Source organism: Solanum tuberosum, unplaced genomic scaffold (genome assembly GCF_000226075.1).
Source record: "Solanum tuberosum cultivar DM 1-3 516 R44 unplaced genomic scaffold, SolTub_3.0 scf00083, whole genome shotgun sequence".
NCBI lineage: Eukaryota > Viridiplantae > Streptophyta > Magnoliopsida > Solanales > Solanaceae > Solanum > Solanum tuberosum.
The window spans coordinates 517,939-541,661 of NW_006239015.1; the positions used below are offsets into that span (position 1 = coordinate 517,939).

The window sequence follows — 23,723 nt, forward strand, 5'->3', positions numbered from 1 at the left end:
ATTTTGAAGTTAATATCAGGTAGTTTCTACACAAGTAATATTCTCTCACAAGTTGGATTACTGTTTAACCACTACTTGCAGCTATGCGCAACACAGAAACATTTGAAAAAAACGACAATCATTGCCTATTGCAATATTTTGTTGGGAAGAAAGAAAAACAGAAGTTGAGCAGCGGAAGAATTAGAACATCTATATTATTTACTACATCTCGAATCAGTATTTAGAGTCAACACTAGACTGCCCTACTACGTTTAAACAACAATAGAAGATGTAGCAGTAATATTAAAAATGCAGCAAATGATAGTTACCAATGCAACTACTAAGAGAAGCTATTGATCAGTATACGCTTGACCTTTGGAAGAAGACTTCTTAATATAAACTACTATAAGACATTCAAATTAATTGCTAGTGGCAGTATCCACAGACCATATGTGGGACTTACAATCATCAGGAGATAGAAACTGTCATTTTCAGCTGCAGATACATCTTCGCGACGTTCAATCATCAGGTGGGAAGTCCTCATCTGAGGCATTATCCAGAAATGAACCTAGAGTTTTTCTCAGAAAGCTGAATGCTTTATCATCCTGTCAAGCAAAAAAGGACGGTTTACTTGGCGGTATGAGAATGTATGCAGTGTGTGACAGAGATATGGTGCATCGAAGAAGTTAACCTGCTTCTTTTTCTTCAGCGACTCCTCTAGTTCAGAAATTCGTTTTTTAGAGTCTTGCTCAAGTTCAGATATCATGCTCTTCTCTTTCTTCCCTGAATTAATGTCATAAAAATCTGTCACAGGCATCCTTATCATTTAATAAAAATATAATACAGATAGTTCCTGTAACTCACTTAGTTGCTCATATCGCATGAATAGTCTTTCCTTTTCCTCCTCATATTTGGATATAGTATCTGTGAAGATACCATCACGATGGTTAGCTTTAAAATGTTTTCTTCAAGCAGGGTTTGTAAGAAGGACTCTTCAAAACATATCGCAAGTATAACGCTTAAGTCTAGTTGAAATTCTGTAACAGTGTTCACTTTAGCCCGGTAAAAGATTGCAAAATTTTGTAAAATGATAACATGAAATGAATAAGAGGTGGTTAATCTAGAAACACAATGTTCCAAATGTTGTACGGACTACAAACAGGTCCAACTCGTGTGGAAAATTGGCATTAGAAAAAGTACCTCTGAGAGACTGCAGATGTGTAGCTTTCTCCTTGTTGAACTTCTCATAAATCGATTGGAACTTTGCAGTTTCATTCTTTAGCAAGTTCTCACACTGCATAGAAGCAATATATTGAAGAGTAGTAAGCTTCTTTTAAACGCCCTATCATGGCTAACTTATCTAATTGAGGCTGACCTCTTTGGAGCTCTTGGACAGTGCCTTCGCAAAACCTTGCCTAATGATCAAACATACTGAAGATCAACAAGAAGCTACCGCTTGCAACAGTTAAATTTACATTAAGCATATATTATGCAACACATATTTCTCACCTGTCTTTCTCAAGTTTTACTTTGAGCTCATCGATCTTTGACTTGACTTCTGAAGTCACGCTAACCACAGACCACAAAAAGCAATAATGTTAATAACCATTTCTTTGATTGTAGCTACACACTCCATAAATTAAGTGGTGGACTTGCTATCACAGGAACAAAAGAGGACGAACACATCAGGCTTACATTCTGATGCACTTAGTCCAAATTACTATCAATTTCACTCGAGAACAATCAGTATTTCTTACTCATTAAGAGGTTACACAATACACCAGATCAGTCAAACGGCTTATTGCCAGAACTGAAAGATTAGCTGCTTGAGTGCCTTAACAAGTCGCAACTAGAATCACTTTTAGAAGTTTAAGCAATGTAGAACAATTCTACAAACTAGTTAATGCACAAAACTCATTTAAACAACGTACAAATCATTAGTATAATAAGGAATCTCCAAAAAAAAAAACAAATTAAGATAATGTGGAATCTCCAGAAAATCAACTCCCATATACATTTCCTAAAACCAAAAGTTCTGCCAGAAGTACTGTGCACACAGGCAACAAGAAGCTTGGAATGCATCAATTTTGATCAAAAGCGAGATCCTGATGGTACAATTTTCATGGCTAATTACAAATCCTATACCAGGTCATTTAGATCTATATGCTAGTCCAAGTGTCGCAAAATGAAGAAACTGCAAACCAGAGAATATGGAACAACGTTTGCAGAAAAAATTAGCCAATTCTGTGCGAAGAAGCAAATATCTAGTTCCTCCTAGCTGAGGAAATTCATCAAACTTGAATGAAAAAGCAATCAGTACAGGAATTACATCGCAAAAACACGTTATATTGCCTTAGCAAATACTTCAGCACAAACAAGTTAATGAAGAAACCAGAGCTTGGTTCTAGGTCTGAGACTCAGCTCTCCAATGATTTAACTAAACGTAAACAAATTTATACAGCTTCGATATATCTGTACACGAGAAATCAATTATCAAGGAAAACAGGAATCAGACATGCACCTAGAGATGGTTTCTTCTTTCTTCTTCAGACCGTCTTGTTGTGCCTTCTCTCTTATCTGCTTTAACGCCGTCATAATCCCTTTGATATCACTGTCAATTTCATTCGACCTCATCAAATACCAGAACTATTTTTTGAGAAATTAACAAAAAAAAATGTAAATGAAAGCGTACTCTGAGATCTCAGCATCGAATTCATCTTCGACGGCGCTAACTCGCCTTTTGCTCTCCGATTTTGGTATTTGCGGCTCCGAAACTCTTTTCCTTGCGCTTGATTTTGACGCTGACATTTTCTCTAGAAAGTTGAACTGTGAGAATTAGCGTTTGTATGTGTGTGTGAGAGAGTGGAGGGAACTTTTGAGAATTCAAAATGGATTCTACCAGATACGACTATTTATATTTCTGTTGGCGCGAAACTGATGGATGGTTGATGAACGAGTTCAGTATAACTCAGCGAGTTATTCTTTTTGCTAAACGAGTTTAGTATAACTCACCGAGTATTCTTTTTGTTACTTTAGTTCTTCACTTTTACTTGTCACATTTTTTTTGCTTGTCAATTTGACCAACTCTCGAAGCTAAATTGAATTAATTCAATTCAATATTTCAAATTTCAACTGAAATATGGTTAATTTCATGTAGATCCGACTTACCAGAAATATATGACAAATACAAGTAATGAAAAGAGTAAAACAAATATTCATCGCACTTTTCTTTTACGTACTTTTTTGAAAACATAAATGTTACGCTTGCCATTTCATTTGGTTCATGCATCAAAATTAAGATGCTTATTTGACATGTATTGTATTCATTAATGTGATTGTAAAACACGTTAAAGAAGAAATTGTTTGAATTGCACATCTAATCGAAATTTAAACTTGAGATGTCTAATCTAAATGCATTTGAATTCCCCAAGTGTCCACTGTCAAAAAGAGCTTATGCATGTTGCACTGGCCGAGTTTAAATCTTAGATCCACCTTTGCCCAAGAAAGTTGCGGTGTTTTGCAATGGGTCAAAGAAACCACTGAACTATAAAATTTTAACGTGCTCTTCTGGTTACGAGATATTCCATCTTTTTTTCAATTTCGAATGGAAATACCTTATACAAAAGAAGCATTTTGGGAAAGCTTTACCAGAATCTTAACAGGTAAAAGCCGTACAAGATCTTCCATCTTTTGCATTGCAAACAGATCAAAATCAATCTAATCGGGTGACTTCACAGAGTTACCTTACTACTCATTCCATCAGTTTGTGCAGATCTTTAGAACTGTCAAACTACACACAGGTGGCGTTCAATGCACCAAAAGAGCACTTAAGAAACTGATTTCAGCATTGAGGATCTATTGTGCTAGAGAAAACGCAGCTACAAGGTGACTCGGACATCTATTGTGCTAGAGAAAAATGAGAACAAGCAGGCTATTTACTCCAGTGTTGGTAAATTGTATACTGGTCCTATGGTGCCACTCAATTTGTCATTCTGAACTAAGATCACACTTCCCCCTCACTGATGTGAAGCCAATTTCTCTTCATCGACCTCGAAAGCCTTCCGAGCTTGTTTCAGCTCCTCATTCATGGACAGCAGTTCTGTACACCGGTTAAGTTTCGGCAAGTCCTGCACAATAGAACAGTATCCATCCAAAACTCAGAAACTCATAAAGCAAAATTGCAGTAACATCATATCCAGTTTGTAGAGGCTACGCAAAGCATAGCAGGACTGATTTTTCAGAACAACCATCCATACTCTTTTTGACAACTAGAGATGTGTTGAAATATATTCAAATCACAGAGAGAGAAACCAGTAAGCAACACAATAGAATGAGGCACGTGGCACTAAACAGATGGAAGGCCAAGGCAACGCCACAATCTCCCAGTCTAATTCTCCCCAACCAAAAGATGGGAGTAATTTGTTGTTTTAATGATCAACATAGTAAGAAGCTAACTATTCTCGGCATTTCTCGTTGGCATGGAGACATCAAACTAGTCCCAAAAGAGTTTCAGGTTTATCAGGCACAAACAAACATGAAATTACCATTGGAACAATTTTCAGATACAATTCTATAATGGTGATACATGTGCTAAACTATGATCTATCATAATGAAATCAATTATTCAGTGTGATAGCAGTACTAACACGCATGAGGTAAGCCAAAATAATTGCAACAAATAAAACCTTAAAGTAGTAATTAAGCTTGAGATGAGCAGAACTACAAATCTCAGCTTCTGTCCATCCAACTACACTTGGCTATCCGGACACTTGTATATGAGTTTATTCCACTAATAGGCAGGCCTAATAGTTTCCTTAATGTTCTGAATTGAAATAATATACAAAACTCACAAGACCTCTCATTGAGCAAAAATGGGATGGACATTTTTCAACTAAATATTCACCATAATGCTACAGACGCAGATATGCATACATATTATATATATGCATGTTGAATTCACAAAAAGACTGACCTTTCTAATTAAGAACAGAAAGTCCTCGGTCAAAAGCTTCCCCCTTTTGGTTGCAATATCCTGAGCTTTGTGCACCTACCCAAGTTGAAGAGCTTAAAAGATAGGACCATATGCATGTTTCTTCTAAATTAAATACTGATAGAAAATAAATTGCGCAAAATGCAAAGCTTTATGCAGGAAGATGTATATTCTGAAACCTCTTCGAAAGAATAATACTGGATAGTAGTAAGTTCAACTCACCATATCAGTGACATAATCCACCACGATGTCTTCCACGAGTGACACTGTTTCTGGAAGTGGCTGATAGTGCAGCACTATTAGTTTAGTAAAGATCAAGGGACAAAATAATACCAGTAACTCATAGAAAATCAAAATCAGTGCAACTTCCAGACAATTCTTTTGATATTTACAAGGTAAGCAACCATCATCTTTTTGATAACCTATAAGGTAAACAACCATCAACCATCCCCAAGTCCAGTATTAATTGACTAAATTAGAAACAATAAACATACAGCCGCAAAAGGGAACATATCAATAAGAAAATCTTCCAGCAAAATTATCTCTGTTTTATGATGGAGTCACTAATGCATTATGACCGCGCTATTCTCTCGTATAACAGGGAAAGCAAGATGTGGTAAAACAAGAAAAAGGACTGTACTCCAGCAAAGAAGGTTATTCCTTTTAAAAGACAACTAGACAACATCATTACAAAACTCCAACTCTGAATTTCTGTTCTTTCCTTAGAATCAGCACAGGTCCTCGGTCCTCCCAAAAGTCCCTTCAGACATTATTGCTAGAGCCTAGACACAAGCTTAGTACTATCATCAAAGAAGATTAAAGTATTTCCCATAGCCAGTGAGTGAGTTTTATAATGTTGTTAAACATTAAGCAACAAGCAAAGCCCATATTCAATCTGGTCCATACAAACTGCAACTTTTCCCACTATCAATGTGTGTACAGAGAAAAAAAAAACTAGGTGACAGCAGCATGACATAATTCACTGTATTGCCATATGCATAACAATCAACGAGTATAAACACCATGGACATACACAGATGAAAAACAATGAAGAGATAAAAAGTGAAACAAAGAGGCATCTTACATTGCTATCATCTCCAAAACCATACATCATGTGTTGCACTGTGTAATAAATAAAAGAAATATTAATAAATAAAACAAGATGAAGTGATTTAACATTATTATCACATCTATGTAAAGAGTCACTGACAATCTTTCTGAAACATGCCACGTTTCCTCTTAAGTGAACTTTCTGAAGGTTGTGATGCTCCTACCCTAGCTTTTGAGGATGGCCCTGCAGAAGAGTTGTTCATTTTCTATTTATTCTAATGTCCACCTCTCAACCTGCCAACGTGTCATTACCATCCTTAGCAAATACCATCAATCAAACATATCATATATTATTATCAGCTAGATACATCATTCAAGCACCATTGAAAAGAAAATAGAAAACTGAATGCATAAAAAATGCACTTCCATAGTTCTTATAATAGTTATCACCACTTAACCGCCTACACAATTAGCTCAAAATTTTCCGATTCTATAAAAAAGGGAGCTCATTATATAGCTGGAACATACTTTCTTCTTTGCCGCTCCCAAAATAAGCCCCCAATATATACACAACCCATATGATCCACTGGAAAAAAAAAGTTATTTTACTGTAAATGATCATCAAATAAAAGAATTCATTAAAGATTAAAAGTTATATCTATTTTTTTTCTATATGTACATTGTGTGGAAGCCATTACTGAAGCTTTGTTACCTTCCCTCTTTTAAATAAGTTATCAAGGAATACAAAATCCAAAGTGGGACAGACGCGAATTGGGTTTATCGATCAACAACAAAAAAAATAATTAAAAACACAGTTATCAAATGATCAACACCCAGGAGTATGAATGAATTGAAGAAAAAGAAGCAAATGCAAGAACACAGAAAACATAAATTAATTAATTTCTGCAGTCACAATCGCAATTAGGATCGTAAAAGAGAAAGAATTCTGAAGAGAAACCTGCAAAAGTGTTGATTCCACTGGAGATGACGAGAGCACAATTGAAAACAGAATTTCAAATTGAAATCCCCAAAATTATTAGGGTATTAGGGCATTTGCTCAAATTTATGTGGAAATTGGGAAATTTCTTTTTGTTGTTCAAACGGGTATGTCGGTGAAAAAAAGAAGAATTTGGGCTTAATGGATCATAGTGGCCATCAAACAAGCCCAAAATAGTTTTTTCAAAGGCCCAAAACGAAAAAAACTGTTACTTCAGCGATAGTTTTGCATATTTGGTCAAATTTAAAAAAAAAAAATTAAAAAAAATCGCTAAATAATTTTTTTGTTGTCTGTCAGATATAAGTTGTGGGCATATATTAATTTTGCCAATAAGACAGAAGTTTTGTATATATTACTATATTTCAATAAGTCAGACGCAATGAACTTGTTCAATTGATAATAAGTTATATCTTGTAGGCAAAAAATGCATGTTTTGATCAATTGGTCACAGAGTGTAACAATCGAGTAAGATTTGATAACATTCATTCTAATTTCTACATATCGTATTAAATTGTCACAAGTTATAATGTATAGATGGAAGGTGCTGGTATAATTTAATTATTCACAACTTTTTCCTGTCTTATATAGAATCATTCCTATAATCCATAAAATTAATATTACACTCTTTTAATTGAAAAGGTGTATGGCTAAATTAATGTAAAAAAAAGACTTTGATCATGATTAAGTACAGTAAGTTTAATTAAATAAATGGACTTCTAGAAGATAAAGTAATATTGGAAAAATTATTCTAGAATACCTCAACATACTTAGCCCATTCTGCACCTTTTTGCACTTTGCTCTTCTTAGGTTAATCATTCTTAGTTAACTTTTTGAAAATTAGGTAAAATAGATTATAACAATATGTACAAATTAAAATGAACCATGTGTCCTTAGCACTCATTCTTGAGTGTGATTTGTGTCTTTTCATTCATGAAAATTATATATTTTTTAAACGGAATGGTGTTTGTATCTCAACATTTTCATAAACTACTATAATTTTTTCTAGTAGTAGGACCAACTTTTCCACTCAGCCCCTTTCATTTTCCAGCTTTGTATATGTCATATTTAATATATTTATGGTATTGGAAATTAATTCCATGACATGCCTTCTAGATGGAATTGAAATACAAACTAGAAGCAACCAAAAAAAATAATTATTTTTCCCGTTTCAATTTGTTTGTCTTACTTTCTTTTTTAAATATGTTTTAGTAAGAATGTCACTTTCCTTTTTAGATAATTTTTTAATTTTAATTTTTCACCTGCCATATCTAAAATCACAAAGATTAAAAAGTATTTTGATATACAATTTATATATTTTCAGTATAAAATCATAAAATTCAAATAAAAATATTTACTTTCATAAGTTTTATGTCAAGTGAAAATCAATCAAACAAAATTAAAATATAAGAAGTAATTAACAAAGAGCCATTAAGATGATTTTTTATTTTTTGACAACAATTTTTGTTCCCTTCTGAGAGATGTCATTTTGTTTGTGTTTGTTACAAAAAGTTTGATTAATTTAAAGATTGCTAGTCGGCAAATTGTTTGTAGCTACTTCAAGAATTGTAAAACCTGTGTTCTAGAAAACAAAGAACAAGAAAAATTACTGAAAGGACAATTTAGAAACAATAAATTAATTAGCTCACACCATTTTAAAAGTATCGATATTATTATTGATCCTTCTTTTCTCCCACGGAATATTACTTATTCTCTAGTATTTTCAATGGTAAATCCTAAATACTATTTTAGAAGATTTGTTTTTTTTTATTTATTGTTAAACGAAACATATTTGCAGCACTCACAATTTTTATCATCATTAGTCACTAATCCTCATCATGAAATAGACACATTTTCTTTGTCCACGGCCTAAATATACTCGAAAGATATAGAATATTTTTCTCTTTTAATTTGTCCATAGTTATTTCTAGATTACTTAATATTTCAATAATCAACAATGTATGTGTCAATCTCATACCGGTAGGAACTAATTATACACGGATACATAACATAAATGCTTGAAAAGGCAGTAGTTAATGCGCTAAATACCTTACAACACATCCAAAAGGGAGCTAAACAGACTGTTTTTGCTTTTCACTCGATGTTCGATACGCCTGTTTTCGAAAATGGTATTCGTAATAGAAATTTTTTGTTCAAACTTGAAACCTAGTTTAAAACGGAGTGATCTCAATCATCCCAATCGACTTGATGTGACAAGTACTCGAATTTGGTGGTGTTATGAAAAGAAAAATAAATAGTAGTAATTAGGTAGAAAATTGAAGATTCAATTAAGAATCAAATACTCAGAGAGAGACCAGTCATAACAAGCCACGTAGCATTGGTCACTAAGGAGAAAGTCCACTGTTCCAAATTTCTTCTTATAAAAACTGCTTCACCATTTCCTCTCTCTCAGCTCAGCAAACTTCTTGTTTACCTCTTTAAAGAAACCTATTTTCTTCTCTTTTTCCTCTGTTTAATCACATGGGATTCTCCATTTGAAGCTTGAAAGTCTGAAACTTTGATTGTTTTTTCAACCCTTTTGCTTGATTGGTAAGAATTTGAGCTCTTCCTCTTCTTTCTTGAATATTAAAACTGATTTTACCTTGTTCTGTGGTGATTAGTGGTGTATAAAGGTTGGATCTTTGATGGGGTTTTCTCTATTGATCTGTATGGTACTATTGTTAATCAATTCTTGTGTTTGATCATATTGTACTACTATAAATGATCTTTATTGGTATTATTAAAGTCTTCACCTTCTACCCACCATAAACAAATGATTTCTTGGATTTTCTTGACCTTATGGTTGTGAATTAGAAGAGGGTTTCTTTAGTTATACCTGAAAATGTCATGAATGCTAAATGAACCTTTGCTGTTGATCATGTTTGGTAGTTTTTTCAACCATTTGAATTGGGGGTAGATGGGGAAAATGGAAAGGAGTTTAAGGGGGTATATGTTTGGTTTGGATTAAGATTTTGACTAAAAGATAGATTCAAGATTGAGACATTTTTGTCAAACTGATGCAATTAGTTTGCCCAGCTAATTCTGAGAATTTACTTCTAAGTGGACCTGATTTGATGCAGTGGAAATAATAGGCTATTTGATCTTTTTCTGAGATTACCGTTGACGTAGTAGCATTTGTAAGTCTTTTGCTGATAATTTTTCTGATCTAACTGATCTCCATCTCCCTTTGTTGCTATGGATTGCTTTGAAGCTTCACTAATCTTTTAAAATTTGTGGTTTTTATTCACATGCTTTGTCTTTTTGTTCTCTTCTGTTGCGTGGTGGGTGGAAGCTACTATCTAGCTTCCTTCCCACCATTTTTCTTCTTAATGCAGTAGCCTGCCTACTAATGCTCTACAATTCTTTAATACTTTGATTTAAATTTACTTCTCTTGTTGCTAACTATTGATTGTGCATTCAGATTTGGAAAGACCCTTGGATTGAACAAGTGCTCAGAAACAAATCTCATGGCCTTCGAGCAGTATTATTCAAACGAGTGGAAATCGATCCCTACTCCAGAATCATCAGACTCAGAGAAGACGTCTGCCTGCTTCGATTGCAACATCTGCTTGGACTTTGCCCGTGATCCGGTTGTTACACTTTGTGGCCATCTCTATTGTTGGCCCTGCATTTACAAGTGGTTTCACTTCCAGAGTGACTCTCTGTCTTCGGATGAACGCCCTCGGTGTCCAGTTTGCAAGGCTGAAATCTCCCAAACAGATTTAGTCCCTCTTTACGGGCGTGGGGTAACACTGCCTGAATCTGAGCCTGAAAACAAGCTCACTCTAAAAGTGCCTCCCAGGCCATCTGCTTTCGGTCCATTATCCTTGTCAAATTCCTTTAATCCTTCTCAGCAACCACCACATCCTAATGCCTATGATCCCTATGCCAGTTACCTCAACAGTTCATCGCCGCCTTCATTCAATCATGGAAACAATACATCAGTGGGAGTCTTTCATCCAGTTGTTGGAATGTTAGGAGAGATGGTTTACGCTAGGGTATTCAGAAACTCAGAGAGTTTATACACATATCCTAACTCCTACCATCTAGTGGCAAATAGTAGTCCAAGATTGAGAAGGAGGGAAATGCAGGCTGACAAGTCTCTAAACAGAATTTCCCTTTTCCTCTTCTGCTGTTTTCTTCTTTGCCTATTGTTATTCTAGTTTCATTTGAGGCACTCTTTTGTCCTCTTCCATTTCATCTTGTACACATTGTATAAAATTGATGTTTTGATGAGCATCAAATCATTTAAAATCATATATGTGAGATGATAATAAGCAAGATTTTGGCTCAAGCATAATGAGTTCAAACTGACATTTTTGAGTTATTATTGTCTCTCTCTGGCCCCAACATATCTTGAAGTTTATGGAAGAGCTAGCTAAGTTTATAGAGTTTTTCTACTGGCACCACCAGTGGATGAGCTGGGGAACCTTATCCGGTGCAAATCCGAATTACTGAAAACCGGATGAAAATCAACTCATGGCAAACTTCTTAATGTTATTAATGTGGATAAGTTAAATCACTGTTTTATATGGCAGGCAATAGTGATTGTATGGTCCTCTGGCCCCAACATATCGTGGCTAAGTACTTATCATGTTGCTTGTCCACATCTATTTTTTACATATATAAGTGACAATAACTATTAACCAGGCAGGTCATGGTCGACATGCCTGCCCGGCAGCTGCACTATTTTTCCTTTTTTGGTGGTTCTTTCGTTTTAATTTGTTTTTTAATACGATAAATCATGATAATTGTCAACTTAAAATATTTCTAAAAAACATATAAAAAAATCGATTAATTCATAAAATTAATCTATCTGTGTCACATAAAATGGGATAAAAGAAGTAACATGTATATTTAATTTGGAAACTACGTAGAAAATATTGTAAATCACAATAATTAACAACATTTGATTGACTCTTGAAATTCTATATGTGCTACATACATTGGGACAAGAGAAGTAATATATATTATTTAAAAATTACGTACAAATACTATAAATTACAATAATTAACAACTTAAAATATTTAAAAATCATATTAAAATTTAATTGACTATCTAAATTTTATTTATGTCACATAAAGTGAGACAAAAAATAACAGATATTGGATCCGTGCTAGCACGAGCCCTTTTTATTTATAAATAATGATATCTCTTTGAATTAATTATTAGGAAATTTGTCCCCACTAAAATGATAGAATACTATAGCCATAATTGTCTTCACTCTAAGGAAAATATGATAATGTATTACCACTAACTAAAATAAAGGTGCAGGCCAAAGTATTTATTTATAATACGTCACCATACGTATGCTTCATATTATACTTATCATAATAAATATTATTAATGGGGAAATGACAATTTTAAGAATGGCAGGCTGGTATATAACTATGTTATCAACTTTAACCAATGTTCCATAGACATTACAGACTCTTTTCAAGATATAATAACTATTCACTAAACTAGTATTTATATAACAAGGTTAAAAAGTTATTTTAAAAAATATGAACCTCTTTCTTTAAGATTTTTAATTATTTATTTTGTTTATGATAATTTAAGTAAGATTTATATAAGGTAAAAGTATTGAATTTAAAATCTTAAATGTTAGGTAACGATAACATAAAGGATCACAATATTGGCAATCAATGCCAAATATTTAGTAAGAAAAATGTGTTTTAAGTTATTAGATATCAAAAGAATAAAACGTAGGCTATTTTATGCCAAAATTTTAGTCCATTTATATTGGCATCACAAAATTCCTATAGAAAAGCGTATTTAAGCTATTAAATATAAAAAAAAAAATTATGCCAAATTTTACATCACGTTATAATGGCAAAATTCCTCATTTTTCCTAACTTGATTTTATTTTTTGTTTTCAATCTTTTGTGATGTATTTTGTTTCGAATATATTTTTATCTTATCATATATTCTAGAACTCCTTAATTTGAAATATTATAAATATAATCAAATAATAATTCTGTCTATTATAAAATTGACCTTCATGCCTTTAAAGTAGCACAAATTGTACTGTAGTAATTAAGTTTGTATTAATTTGGATAAATGTAAGGATACGTTGCTCTTAGAGTTGAGGTCTAGTAAAATCAAAATATGTTGGATTAGCAAATTTCACATTTATGGCTTTAGACTTTAGTATAGGAAATGATTGGTGGAATAGTTATAAAGCTGTATACACATTAAACAGAAAATAGCAAAAAGTCCACAATAATTGGGGTCCTAATATTTTATAATACAAAGTAAATTAGACCCTAGGGCGGTGACCTTCTAGAAAAAAAAAATCATAGCATTGATCAAATATCTTTTTAACATTCTTAATTAGAATTGTCACATCCAACATAATTGATAATTTAAGTTCACGTCCCACCCATTATAAGATATTTTAATCAACTTTGCACTTAATAATGTGATTAATAATCTTACACCTAAGTTTTCAAAGCACTCAAATGGTTAGTTGCATGTCATAGTTTTGCCAACCACAAAAAATATCCTAACTTCTTGTTGGAATGAATTTTCCATCTTTGATTCAAAATATAATCTTTCTTCTGTATCTTAAAAGCCACGTGAAGAATAACTTTGCTTTTGGCTCATCTAGTTTTCATTAACAAGAAGCAATTGTTGTTATTTTTCAAGATATGTTTCTTCAGAGAACAAGATTATCACAATACATAAACTACAATAACACCATATGGCGAAAACAAAGTAATGTACCTTCTTGTATTGTCTTCGTCACCAAAACAGAGATGATACACATTAATTTGAATTTTGGCCTTCAAAACAAAGCTCATTGACACAATATATGTTAAGAGTAAAGCAACTAGTCTCTCCTAAGGAGTAATCTTGCAGTAAATTACTTATCGCCAGTGAATATGCAGCCTAAGTTTCAATGAGAAATATCAGCTATTTTCAATTCTGAAATGCAAAGAAAAATAATCTTTGTCCGATAATTTTTCTCTTTAATTGCTCCATACCTAGGCCTGATAGCTTCAGTACATATATAAAGCTTTAGTTGGAAAGGCCTAACCTTGTGAGAGGCGCTCAAATCAGTTGATTCAATACAAGCTGTGTCGCTTAGGTTTGAAGTTTTTCTTCCTTAATAAAGCACAACAACTTGTCACGAAAAACTGGTGAGAAGATATGGTCCTGTTCTAAACACCTCACAAAATCCGCTGCGTTATCCACATTTCCCTGCTTTTCCCAGTATTTTACACATGTAGCTAAGGTCTCCTTGCTAGGTTTATAATTAGGCGGGCATATTGAGATGGCCTTCTTCAATGCTTCTACAGCCTCTGGGACTAGATCTTCATGTATGTATCCATTTGCCAAGTGACACCATGTGGTGACCCATGGAACACCCCCTTTTGATATTCCTTTGTCCATTAGGGCCTTAGCCTTCTCCAGAAGACCATTTCTACAATAACTGCGAATCAAAACATCTGGAACACGGAAATCATAGGACAAAGCTTCGGATTCCCATTCCTCAAAGATCTTCTCAACTCCTTCTGTTGTATCACCAAATTTCATTAATGCGCTCATCACAGTAATGTAACCTTTATTAAGAATTCTCATGTTCTGCTTATACAAATCCCACACTCGGTGCACCTCTTCTTTCTTTCCAGCTTCCGCATACAGTTTTAACAAACAATTATATGCACCATTACTTTTCTCATGATTCAAAATCATGCTTTCAAGTTTACTCAGCAACTCTAGAGCTTTTTCCACCTGCCCAACTTTCAAATACAACTCTGCTGCAATACTGTAAGTATCCCAGTGCAAAATGATTTGCTTATCAGATTCCATTATCGCTAATATTTTATCCATTCCCTCAGAATCTCCAGCAGCAGCATATGCAGTTAATCGTATTGTGAGCGTGAACTCATCAAAATTTACGCCCTTCTGCTCCATTTCATTCATCATATTATCCATTTTCTCCCATGTTCCTGTTTTATAATAGAGGTTCATCATATGGTTGTAGCACAATGTACCCTTAGCAAACCCCATATCTCTTAGTTGTTGCATTATGGCCTCAGCTTTCTCTACAGACTTCTCATTGGTATAGCAATTGAGAAGAGCAGTATACACCTCAGGGCGTCTCAGCATCTGTGGAATGCTATTGAAGTATTTTTCAACCTCTTCTAGACCTTTAACTTTATTCATTAGGTTGATTCGTGCTGCAACATCAGCAGGTTGGAGGGGGTAATATCTTCTGTCCGTCATCCAATGAGACACCTGTTCACAAAATCACAAAGATGAAAGGGAGAAATTAATAGGATCAAGTATGAAGATATATAAGAAAGTAGCTCAGATCTATTCACACCAACAAATCTTGGTCTTGCAATGTGAGGAGCTATTTTCTTCATTCCTATGCTCATTAGCTGTTATAAATTAACAAAGTGACTAATAACCACAGGAGTAAGGAACAACACATCTGCAAATTATTTTTTTCCACGGACTTAATCACAACTAGGAAGCAATAGATGTACACAACATTTGTAGGTTATTATTTTCATAGTATCAACTTGCATAAACTGAGTTATCACAGACTTTGTTCTTTAAAGTGGCAGGGCCTTTTGAGTGGTATGCCATAGCTCATTGGTGACTTCTAACATGCACTTGTTCAGAGGCAAATGAAGCCTTTTGGTTATGGGCTCATCTGAACCCATAATTTTTCACACAGATCATAGATATATATATGTAAGAACTTGTTACAATTTCAACAATTATTTAGATTTGAACCCATAATTTTAATTTACGGTAAACAGGTTTAGTGCTAAAAAGCTCAAAGGTTCAAACCATTAAGTTTAAATCTTGGATCCGCCTCTGCACTTGTATACATATGCAACAAAGGTGCCAAATAAATCAACTGCAGTAACTTATTTTCTCCACTAGTAGTGAAATGTGGAACAGAAGGGCGAACCATGAGATGACACGTGGTAGAAGTGACAAGTCACGGCATATGAGACAACACAAAGTCATTTTAAGAAGTCAGTAAGAAACAGGGTCGGTACAAAGTCATCTGGAAACGATGCTACGGTGAAAGCCCATCTAGCTCCGGAGAGGCGGAGGATGTGGTACCGGGTACGAAATGCAGACCACATTACACTCATTCAAAAGTTCAACCGTTATGCAAGATCACGAGATCATTGCCAACCGTTACTCTACGATGATAACGAACCGTTAATGAGCAATTAATAGGCTTTAAGAGGACATATTTTGTGGATCTTATCCCTTGATTTTAGCTATATATAGGGCCTTACTTCCTTGGTAGAGAGGACCCAAATTTCATTCTCACACACGTACATACAACACTATAATTCACTAAGATCTCAAGTTCATAACACACAGATGTATACTTTCCAGCATTGTAGTCAGCCAACTTCCTCAAAGCTCAAGCTAATTCAATCTTTTATTTAATTCATAACAATTTAACCATTTGGTACAAATTCATATTAGAGTCATATTTGCTGTAGCAACTAATTTGGATTATCCATTTGAGTTCATCTTTGTGTCATTTGCTTAAAAAAACAGAGAACACAAACAGTTTCTTTCACAGTGCATTGTATCAAAACTCACTAAACAGCCAAAAAAAAAACAGAAATAAAGTACCTCAAGGGCATGTTTGTATCTTTTGTAGCTGTTTAATCTTTTGATAATCCACTGAAGCTCGGATTTCACCACTGTTTTTCCTTCTTCAACCCATTGTTCCAGTACTGGAACCATAGACACGTCTGGGCTACCTAAAGGTGCAATTCTTGCGAAAACCCAGTCACGCTTCTGATTTTTATCTTGTTTAGTAGATGTTGTTCCATAGAAACGGTTGATTATGGTTCTCTGAAAATGTATTGGATTTTGTTTCCGTAAGGCAGAGAAAGAAAGCTGTTTCATTTTGGAGAAGACGAAGAAGAAATAAATTTGGGGGTTTTAGGCGGGTTTAAGAAGCTTCGTATGACCCGATCCATTTGAAGTTTAGCCCAAATGAGAAGGAAGGTAAATTTTGTAGTCCAGCTTATTCCGAGCCCAATATATGCTGGGCCAAGGAACTGTCTTATCCGTTCTTTTGGGGGTGGGGGGGTGGGGGAGGGGGAATTGGCAAAAATAGCCACTTTTTATTTGGAAAATTTATTGAAATACACGTCTTATTATTCCCTTATTTCCAATATCCCCTTCTATTTCTAAAATCTACTAAAATCCCTTATTTCTTTAATGTATCCGAGCTACATATTAATGTATCAGAGCCAGTATTTAATGTATCCGAGCTACATATTTTGTATCCGGTTTATTTTATAATGTATCCGAGCTAGTTTTTAATGTATCCGAGCTACATATTATGTATCCAAGCTAGGTTTTAATGTATCCGAGCTACATATTATGTATCTGGTTTATGTTATAATGTATCCAAGATACTCTTTAACGTATCCGAGCTACATAATATGTATCCGATTTGTGTTAATTTTTAAGGGATTAATGTAATTACAAACTAAAGAGGGATAGATTGTAATTTCAAATTAAAACTATGTGATTCCTAAAATTTATCCTTTTTATTTAGCTACTTTTTGACACTTTTTTTTTATAACAAAAGTAAACTTATTACTTGAGAGAAGTATTGAAAACACTCTTAAACTTGGCACAAATTATTAGTTTCATTTTGAACTATTGACAGTCTTAAAAACACTAATTTACTTGACTAACGGAACTTAAATATAATACACCCTAATACATCCGCGATCTTCCGCATGGCATAGCAAGTGGTCTCAAACTATTGTAAGAGCATGATACTCTTAATAAAAATTCGAGAGAAGTGTCGAAAATACCCCTAAATTTGACGAGAATTTAGGGGTGTAATTCACTCACGTTACAAGATCTGAAGTGTATTTAAGTTCAGTTAGTCAAATAAAGGTGTATTTTTAAAGATGACAATAGTTCAGGGATGGTTTCAACTTTCAATGATTCTCTCTCACTAAAATATAATTCAAAGATTAGTAAACTAAAAAATACACAATGTTGCCTGTCGGAGTTTGAAATTCTTTAAAAAGTGTAACTCGAGCACACTATGCTGGAATTTTAAAATTTTAAATGTAATTTTAATGTATAATAATAAAGTTCCAATCCAATTATTTTTTTTAAATTCAATTCATAGCTAGACTAGTTCAAATTTCAGTAGACAACTATGAAGTTGGAACTCCGACACATGCAATATTGTCTTTTTAGTTCAATAAAACCTACCATGGGTGATCTTTAATTTTTGAACAAAATATGTGTAGCATGAGTGTTTAATTCGATTGATCCTAATAATAAATCGAAGGTTATGATGTCAAATATTGTTGAAGAATAATGAAGAAATTGAAGGTCACAATGTCAAGCTTTTACTAATAATTCAATTAAATTATATCAGAGTTCGAAATTCTTTTAAAGGTAAAACTCAGAGTACACTAGATATTTAATTTGATTGATCTCAATATCTAGTCATTACGTTGATTTTTTTTTTTTTGATAACTAGTGAAAGGAACAAGTCAAATTAGGACAAATGTATGATATAACATAGCATGTGTATGATAACTAAATAGGAAAAATCGTCTTTTTAATAGACTCAACTTGAAGAAATTTATTTACCGCACGGCATCATGGGAAATTAAAGAACTTTAATTAAAAAATGTGAGATGAAGACGTTTGAAATAAAAACAATAACAAAAATCTAAAAATTGCACATGCAAACATGGCCTCTATACTCTAAAGTCCAACTTAACAGATTTAATTAGAGTCAAATCAAGTCAGCTAACAAATTAATTTTGATATAAATAAAATGAAATAAAATATATATAAAAAGGTGCACTTTCCTATATTTGGTTAGTTTATAAATTTTGATACGTAGAACTTTTTCCTAATCAAAACCAGCAAGTCAAAGGAATCTCATTGCTAATTATAAAGTTTATCATAATATATTTATTTAGTAGTATTACGCTAATAAAAGATGATACGCTAGTTTATGTGTAAAAAGTTCATAATATTTTTTTGGTTTAATTCGAGATTATATTATTTTATTATTGATCTAAACCTCGGAAAAATATACAAATACATGAAAATCAAGTTTTCAAGTGTTCCTCAATTGTGATTGTTCAACTGATTTGATGGTATTGAGAAGTCCAACAAAGAGTTTTGAATTTGTTGAAGGTCAAATATACTCTATTCAAAAATACTACGTAATTGTTCATCGCATGTAATTTCATTACCAAAAATAGAAAAAGAAAAAAAAAGTTTTTAAAACATCCAAAAAAAAAAAAACATATCAAGTTATCAACCAAGAGTTTGAATTTGTTCAAAGGTCAAACATATCCAAATATTACGTAACTGTTCATCACTTGTAGTACTAAAAAGTAAGAATAGAAGAAAAAATAAACGTATTCCAAAAACATACCAACTACGTGTTTGGTAGAAACAAAAATATTTTTCAAAAAATTAAAATATTTGTATATAATTTAGATAAATACTATAAAAAATCGTATCAAATAGTGGTGATAGAATCTATGATGGTGGGCGAAAATGAGGTGAGTTTGAGAATAACAAAATCAATGTGAGAAGCTATTTCTAAACCTTTTTTTTTTTTCTATTTTCACTGAATGAATCATTTCCTCATTTTTAGTAACTTGTTTTCTTAAAAAAAATTAAATTAAATTTTTTGATAATTGAACATTAAAAAAAATCAGAAAATAATGAAGACGGCTATTAATTTAAGAAGCATTTTATTTTCAAAAAAGCCTCAAATGAAACGGCTGAAATATGTGTCATGCCGTGCGTGCACAAACATAGTGGTGTGGAAAATAAATTTAATTTGATTTTTTTGGATTTGCATTAATAATTGAATAAATAATTTTGAATAAAGTGACATTACTCTTCCAGACACTTCCTTCTTACCCAGCACACGACACGACAACAATATGATATGATATGATATTGTATGTTTGAAGAATGAGTATTGGTCTTTGACGTTACGTTAAAAGAAATTCTAATTAGGCAAATGTGTCCAAAGTCCATGTATCTTTGGCTTATTATATTCAAGATCATGAAACTTCTACACATACTCTATAGTCAAAGATAATTATCATATATATCTCCATCACCACAAAAAGATAAAAAATATCCACTGATTGAATATTTTGTCGTCCATAGAATTTAAAAGGTTTGCATGCATTTGACAAAGAAAGCTTTGGTCTCGAGTTTAAATTTTAGGTATGGAGAAAATTTTATTAAGAATATTTTTTTTAAAAATTGACTTCATATATAGTACGTGATTTGAATTTAGTCGAAATTTCAATGCACACTCAAATATTAAGTGGGGGAAAAAAAAGAGAAAATTATGTAATCACAAGACAACATAATCTCTAAAAACCCTACCATTTAAATTAATTACAAAATTTCTCTTTTTAATTCCTTCTCTCTCTTAACATACATATACATCACTTCACCTAATTTAGTTTGTGTACTAGTACAAATCTTTTTGTTGATACATAACCTCAATCATTTCAAATCTAAATCAATATGAATTTGGTTTATAGTTATATATTTGATACATAACTTATACATCTGATACATAACTTATGTATCATTTGCTATTATATCGGGTGAAGGAACAATTTATCATCGAGTTCTTAAAAACCTGAGATTATTATAATTTGAGAAACTTTCAAGATATAATATAGTTAACACCCAAAATTGTTGAGATTTTGTACTTTATAACTTTAAAATAAAATAAAATAAGGAAAGCCCACCAAAAGCGATAAAATAGAACAAAACGTGCCCGGCCCCTTCTAAAAACTTTCAATAATACATATTACACGTTATTATAAATAGAACAACAAGCACTACACCCTTTTGGTTACTCAACAAAATCCCATTTATATAGCTATGGCCACAGATAATCGGAATATCCATCGGAAAATCGGACGGTCAACGACGAGGATGAAGTGTCCGGCGCCATTCTTATCGAAAACTTACGATCTTTTGGAAGAGCAAAAAGAAGAGAATAATAATAATAATATTAAGGTTGTTTCATGGAATGGTGAAGGAAATGGATTTGTTGTGTGGTGTCCAGATGAGTTTTCTGAGGTTATGTTACCTAAATACTTCAAGCACAACAATTTCTCCAGTTTCATTCGACAACTTAATACCTATGTAAGTCTATCTTTCTTTTTTCTTCGTTTCAATTCGTTTATCTTGCTTTTTGTTTTATAAGTGGAATGCATGATTGTTTCATAGTAATATTTTTTTTTATTATTATTATAAGCCGTTTTATGTTAATGTTATAAAGTTTTCTACTATGATAATATTTTGGCAGATAATAAGATGAAGTATAAATGTACCTTATGGTAAAAAAAAAAAAGAAGAAGCTAAAATTAGTCCCTTCAATCATAGGCCCAGAGAAATGTTATTTCAAACTTTCAACCAAATTGACTCAAGTTGTCTTGTGGAATATGCCATGTATTTGTTGGTTGGTTTGATATAAATTTACTGTGAAGCTAGTCTACATTGGTGGCCCAAAGTCAATTTATTAAGCAATTATATTAGCAAATTGTAGTCCATTTGATTAACTTCTGGTTGTGTAATTTCCACTAATTTATTTTTTAAAAATCACATAATTAATTGCTGTCAAAATGGCCTACCTATATATTTTGTACCGCTCTTTAATTTTAGTTATCACTAAATATTTTTACATCATAATACAACATTCTTAAAGAACTTATGTCCGTCCCCTGTTAGATCTAAATTTGATTGTTAAGGACAAAATCAAAATTAAAGATCAGCTCATTTAAAATATAAACGGTCTTTATCCAAAAAAGTTTCCAAAGATTTATTTTGGAAATATCGTAAAAAATATTGTAACTTTTTCATTTCATTTTTGTCAAATATTTGGTCTATAGTGACATCTCTTAGTGACTAAAATGGTAGTCAAATTGGTTGAAAGCCAAAACTGATCAACAAAATCATCCTACTCCAAAGTCAAATTTTGATGACATCTTGTCCTGTTATGGTTTCGTGACGAACTTATTTGACAATAAAATAGTATACACTATTTCATTTACAATTGAAGAAATTGACTTCGGATAAAGATTTCTTAAGATTCTAAAACTCGTTTATATAATTCACATAATATTTATTTCTTTGAGCTAGCTTTTTAAAATGAATTATAAGATAGCTCAAGATCAGTTTGATCTTGTGGTGAAAATCATTTATACCTCCGAACGTTATTCACTTATGTCTTGCGCATAATACATTAACGTGCTTCTTTAGAAGGGGAGAATGATTATTTCTCTAGATTGAGGGGGAGGGGGGGGGGGGGGTTGATTTTTAAAGTAGAGTTCGGAAGTGAAATTCACCCTTTTATCTTGATATTAGACTTCTACGATCTTGGTAGAAAATTAAATAACTTTTATTTATGTATTTATTTGATTAAATTAATGTTAATAATTCTTTTAAATGTATATAGGGATTCAAGAAAGTAGCATCAAAACGTTGGGAATTTCATCATGAAAAGTTCCAGAAAGGGTGCAGGCATTTGCTAGCAGAAATAACAAGAAAGAAATGTGAGCCAAGTGTATTTCCTACATACTTAAATCCTTCTAAAAAGAGCACATTATTATTAGCTAGAAATAATCAAGAGAATACAACAAGGCAACTTCTCATGGAAGAGAACCAAAACTTGAAAAAGGAAAAAATGGAATTGCAATTGCAAATTGCACATTTCAAAACATTGGAAATGAAGTTGTTGCAATGCCTTTCTCAATGTGTGGAAAATCCACATAATAAAACTAGAAGGTTGTTTTAGACAGTGTTTTATACATCGAGCTACTTTTTATCTTTTCTTAATCATACATGTATAATTAAATATATATATACCCTAGCTACATATCGGACTATTTTATTATTTTTTTCAGAAAGGGGAATAAGGGAGAAATAATTAAACCCCCTCCCATGCACCTCTAAATCTCCTAATAGTATATTGTTAATAACAAAATTGGGAGTTGAATCTTTCAAGTCTTGCCTAAAATTAATTAGTTGTTCTAGTCGTAAGTTAATATTCGTTTCAACACATTGATTAATTCTAGAACTAAAATTTTCAAAAGATGAACTTAACATCTAACGTTAATTTAAAGCCAATTTATTCCTTTGAAAATTCTTGCATTTTTGCTGACTAGAATTAAGAGATTTGACTTTTATTAATATCAATTTCAATTTCTACAGTAATTAGGTAATTGCTTTTATTGTCAAGTTCATTGTTTTTCTTGGCCACAGACTAAATTGACTACTTATAACTTTAATTAGTTGATTGGAAGAAATACAAGAATGTAGGTGAGAAGTAAATCATTTGTAGAACTATGATTATATCATACGCAACTTGAAATGATATATACTAGTACTAATAGTATTGTAAAAAAGTTCGGAAAATATAATTTTGTTTAAAGCGTGTTAAAAATATTATTTTTAAGAATATTTTGTCTAAATAATGAAAAATATTATAAGACGTATTTCTTAAAATTTATCAACTTCTTTTGATAATTAATTGGGAGTAGAAACAACAGACTTCAAGAAAGAAAATCCTAACTTTTTTTAGATAGGGGAAAAAAGAGAGTAGATAGAAAAAAATAGGGAAAAAAGTCTGAAATATATCTGAATTTTGGTTAAAATTTTTGTTTCGATATCGAA

At 32.5% G+C, this 23,723-nt stretch overlaps 5 protein-coding genes across 8 annotated transcripts; 2 read left to right on the top strand and 3 right to left on the bottom strand.

Moving 5' to 3' along the window:
• Nucleotides 1-158: 158 nt before the first annotated feature.
• LOC102593992 (rho GTPase-activating protein gacN) lies at nucleotides 159-2,912 on the bottom strand. The gene is made up of 8 exons (XM_006346985.2): nucleotides 2,672-2,912; nucleotides 2,501-2,590; nucleotides 1,489-1,548; nucleotides 1,355-1,394; nucleotides 1,180-1,273; nucleotides 844-903; nucleotides 671-762; nucleotides 159-584 (listed from the first exon to the last, which is right to left on the bottom strand). Exons 1-8 carry the CDS (start codon nucleotides 2,785-2,787, stop codon nucleotides 498-500), a joined length of 639 nt encoding a protein of 212 aa, XP_006347047.1. The 5' UTR covers nucleotides 2,788-2,912; the 3' UTR covers nucleotides 159-497.
• A 655-nt stretch (nucleotides 2,913-3,567) lies between these two features.
• On the bottom strand, nucleotides 3,568-7,105 carry LOC102594323 (transcription initiation factor TFIID subunit 13-like). 2 transcript variants are annotated; one of them, XM_015308662.1, is made up of 7 exons: nucleotides 6,978-7,105; nucleotides 6,548-6,605; nucleotides 6,180-6,313; nucleotides 6,054-6,091; nucleotides 5,192-5,251; nucleotides 4,952-5,026; nucleotides 3,568-4,106 (listed from the first exon to the last, which is right to left on the bottom strand). In XM_015308662.1, the coding sequence occupies exons 3-7, from the start codon at nucleotides 6,280-6,282 to the stop codon at nucleotides 3,996-3,998; spliced, it is 387 nt and encodes a 128-aa protein (XP_015164148.1). In that variant the 5' UTR covers nucleotides 6,283-6,313; nucleotides 6,548-6,605; nucleotides 6,978-7,105; the 3' UTR covers nucleotides 3,568-3,995. The 2 variants fall into 2 exon arrangements, with proteins under 2 accessions (XP_015164148.1, XP_006347048.1); XM_006346986.2 differs by lacking the exon at nucleotides 6,548-6,605.
• Nucleotides 7,106-9,407: 2,302 nt separating this feature from the next.
• LOC102594656 (E3 ubiquitin-protein ligase RMA1H1-like) lies at nucleotides 9,408-11,340 on the top strand. Its single transcript, XM_006346987.1, has 2 exons — nucleotides 9,408-9,563; nucleotides 10,435-11,340. Exon 2 carries the CDS (start codon nucleotides 10,481-10,483, stop codon nucleotides 11,174-11,176), a length of 696 nt encoding a protein of 231 aa, XP_006347049.1. The 5' UTR covers nucleotides 9,408-9,563; nucleotides 10,435-10,480; the 3' UTR covers nucleotides 11,177-11,340.
• Nucleotides 11,341-13,219: 1,879 nt separating this feature from the next.
• Nucleotides 13,220-16,930, bottom strand: LOC102594985 (pentatricopeptide repeat-containing protein At2g20710, mitochondrial-like). 3 transcript variants are annotated; one of them, XR_001473431.1, is made up of 3 exons: nucleotides 16,635-16,930; nucleotides 13,740-15,257; nucleotides 13,220-13,619 (listed from the first exon to the last, which is right to left on the bottom strand). XR_001473431.1 is itself a non-coding variant. In XM_015308663.1 (3 exons), the coding sequence occupies exons 1-2, from the start codon at nucleotides 16,911-16,913 to the stop codon at nucleotides 14,100-14,102; spliced, it is 1,437 nt and encodes a 478-aa protein (XP_015164149.1). In that variant the 5' UTR covers nucleotides 16,914-16,930; the 3' UTR covers nucleotides 13,708-13,940; nucleotides 14,053-14,099. The 3 variants fall into 3 exon arrangements, 2 of the variants coding, with proteins under 2 accessions (XP_015164149.1, XP_006347050.1); XM_015308663.1 differs by lacking the exon at nucleotides 13,220-13,619 and having other exon boundaries at nucleotides 13,708-13,940; nucleotides 14,053-15,257; XM_006346988.2 differs by lacking the exon at nucleotides 13,220-13,619 and having other exon boundaries at nucleotides 13,708-15,257.
• A 3,907-nt stretch (nucleotides 16,931-20,837) lies between these two features.
• On the top strand, nucleotides 20,838-22,992 carry LOC102595317 (heat stress transcription factor B-2a-like). The gene is made up of 2 exons (XM_006346989.2): nucleotides 20,838-21,194; nucleotides 22,507-22,992. Exons 1-2 carry the CDS (start codon nucleotides 20,928-20,930, stop codon nucleotides 22,843-22,845), a joined length of 606 nt encoding a protein of 201 aa, XP_006347051.1. The 5' UTR covers nucleotides 20,838-20,927; the 3' UTR covers nucleotides 22,846-22,992.
• Nucleotides 22,993-23,723: the final 731 nt, after the last annotated feature.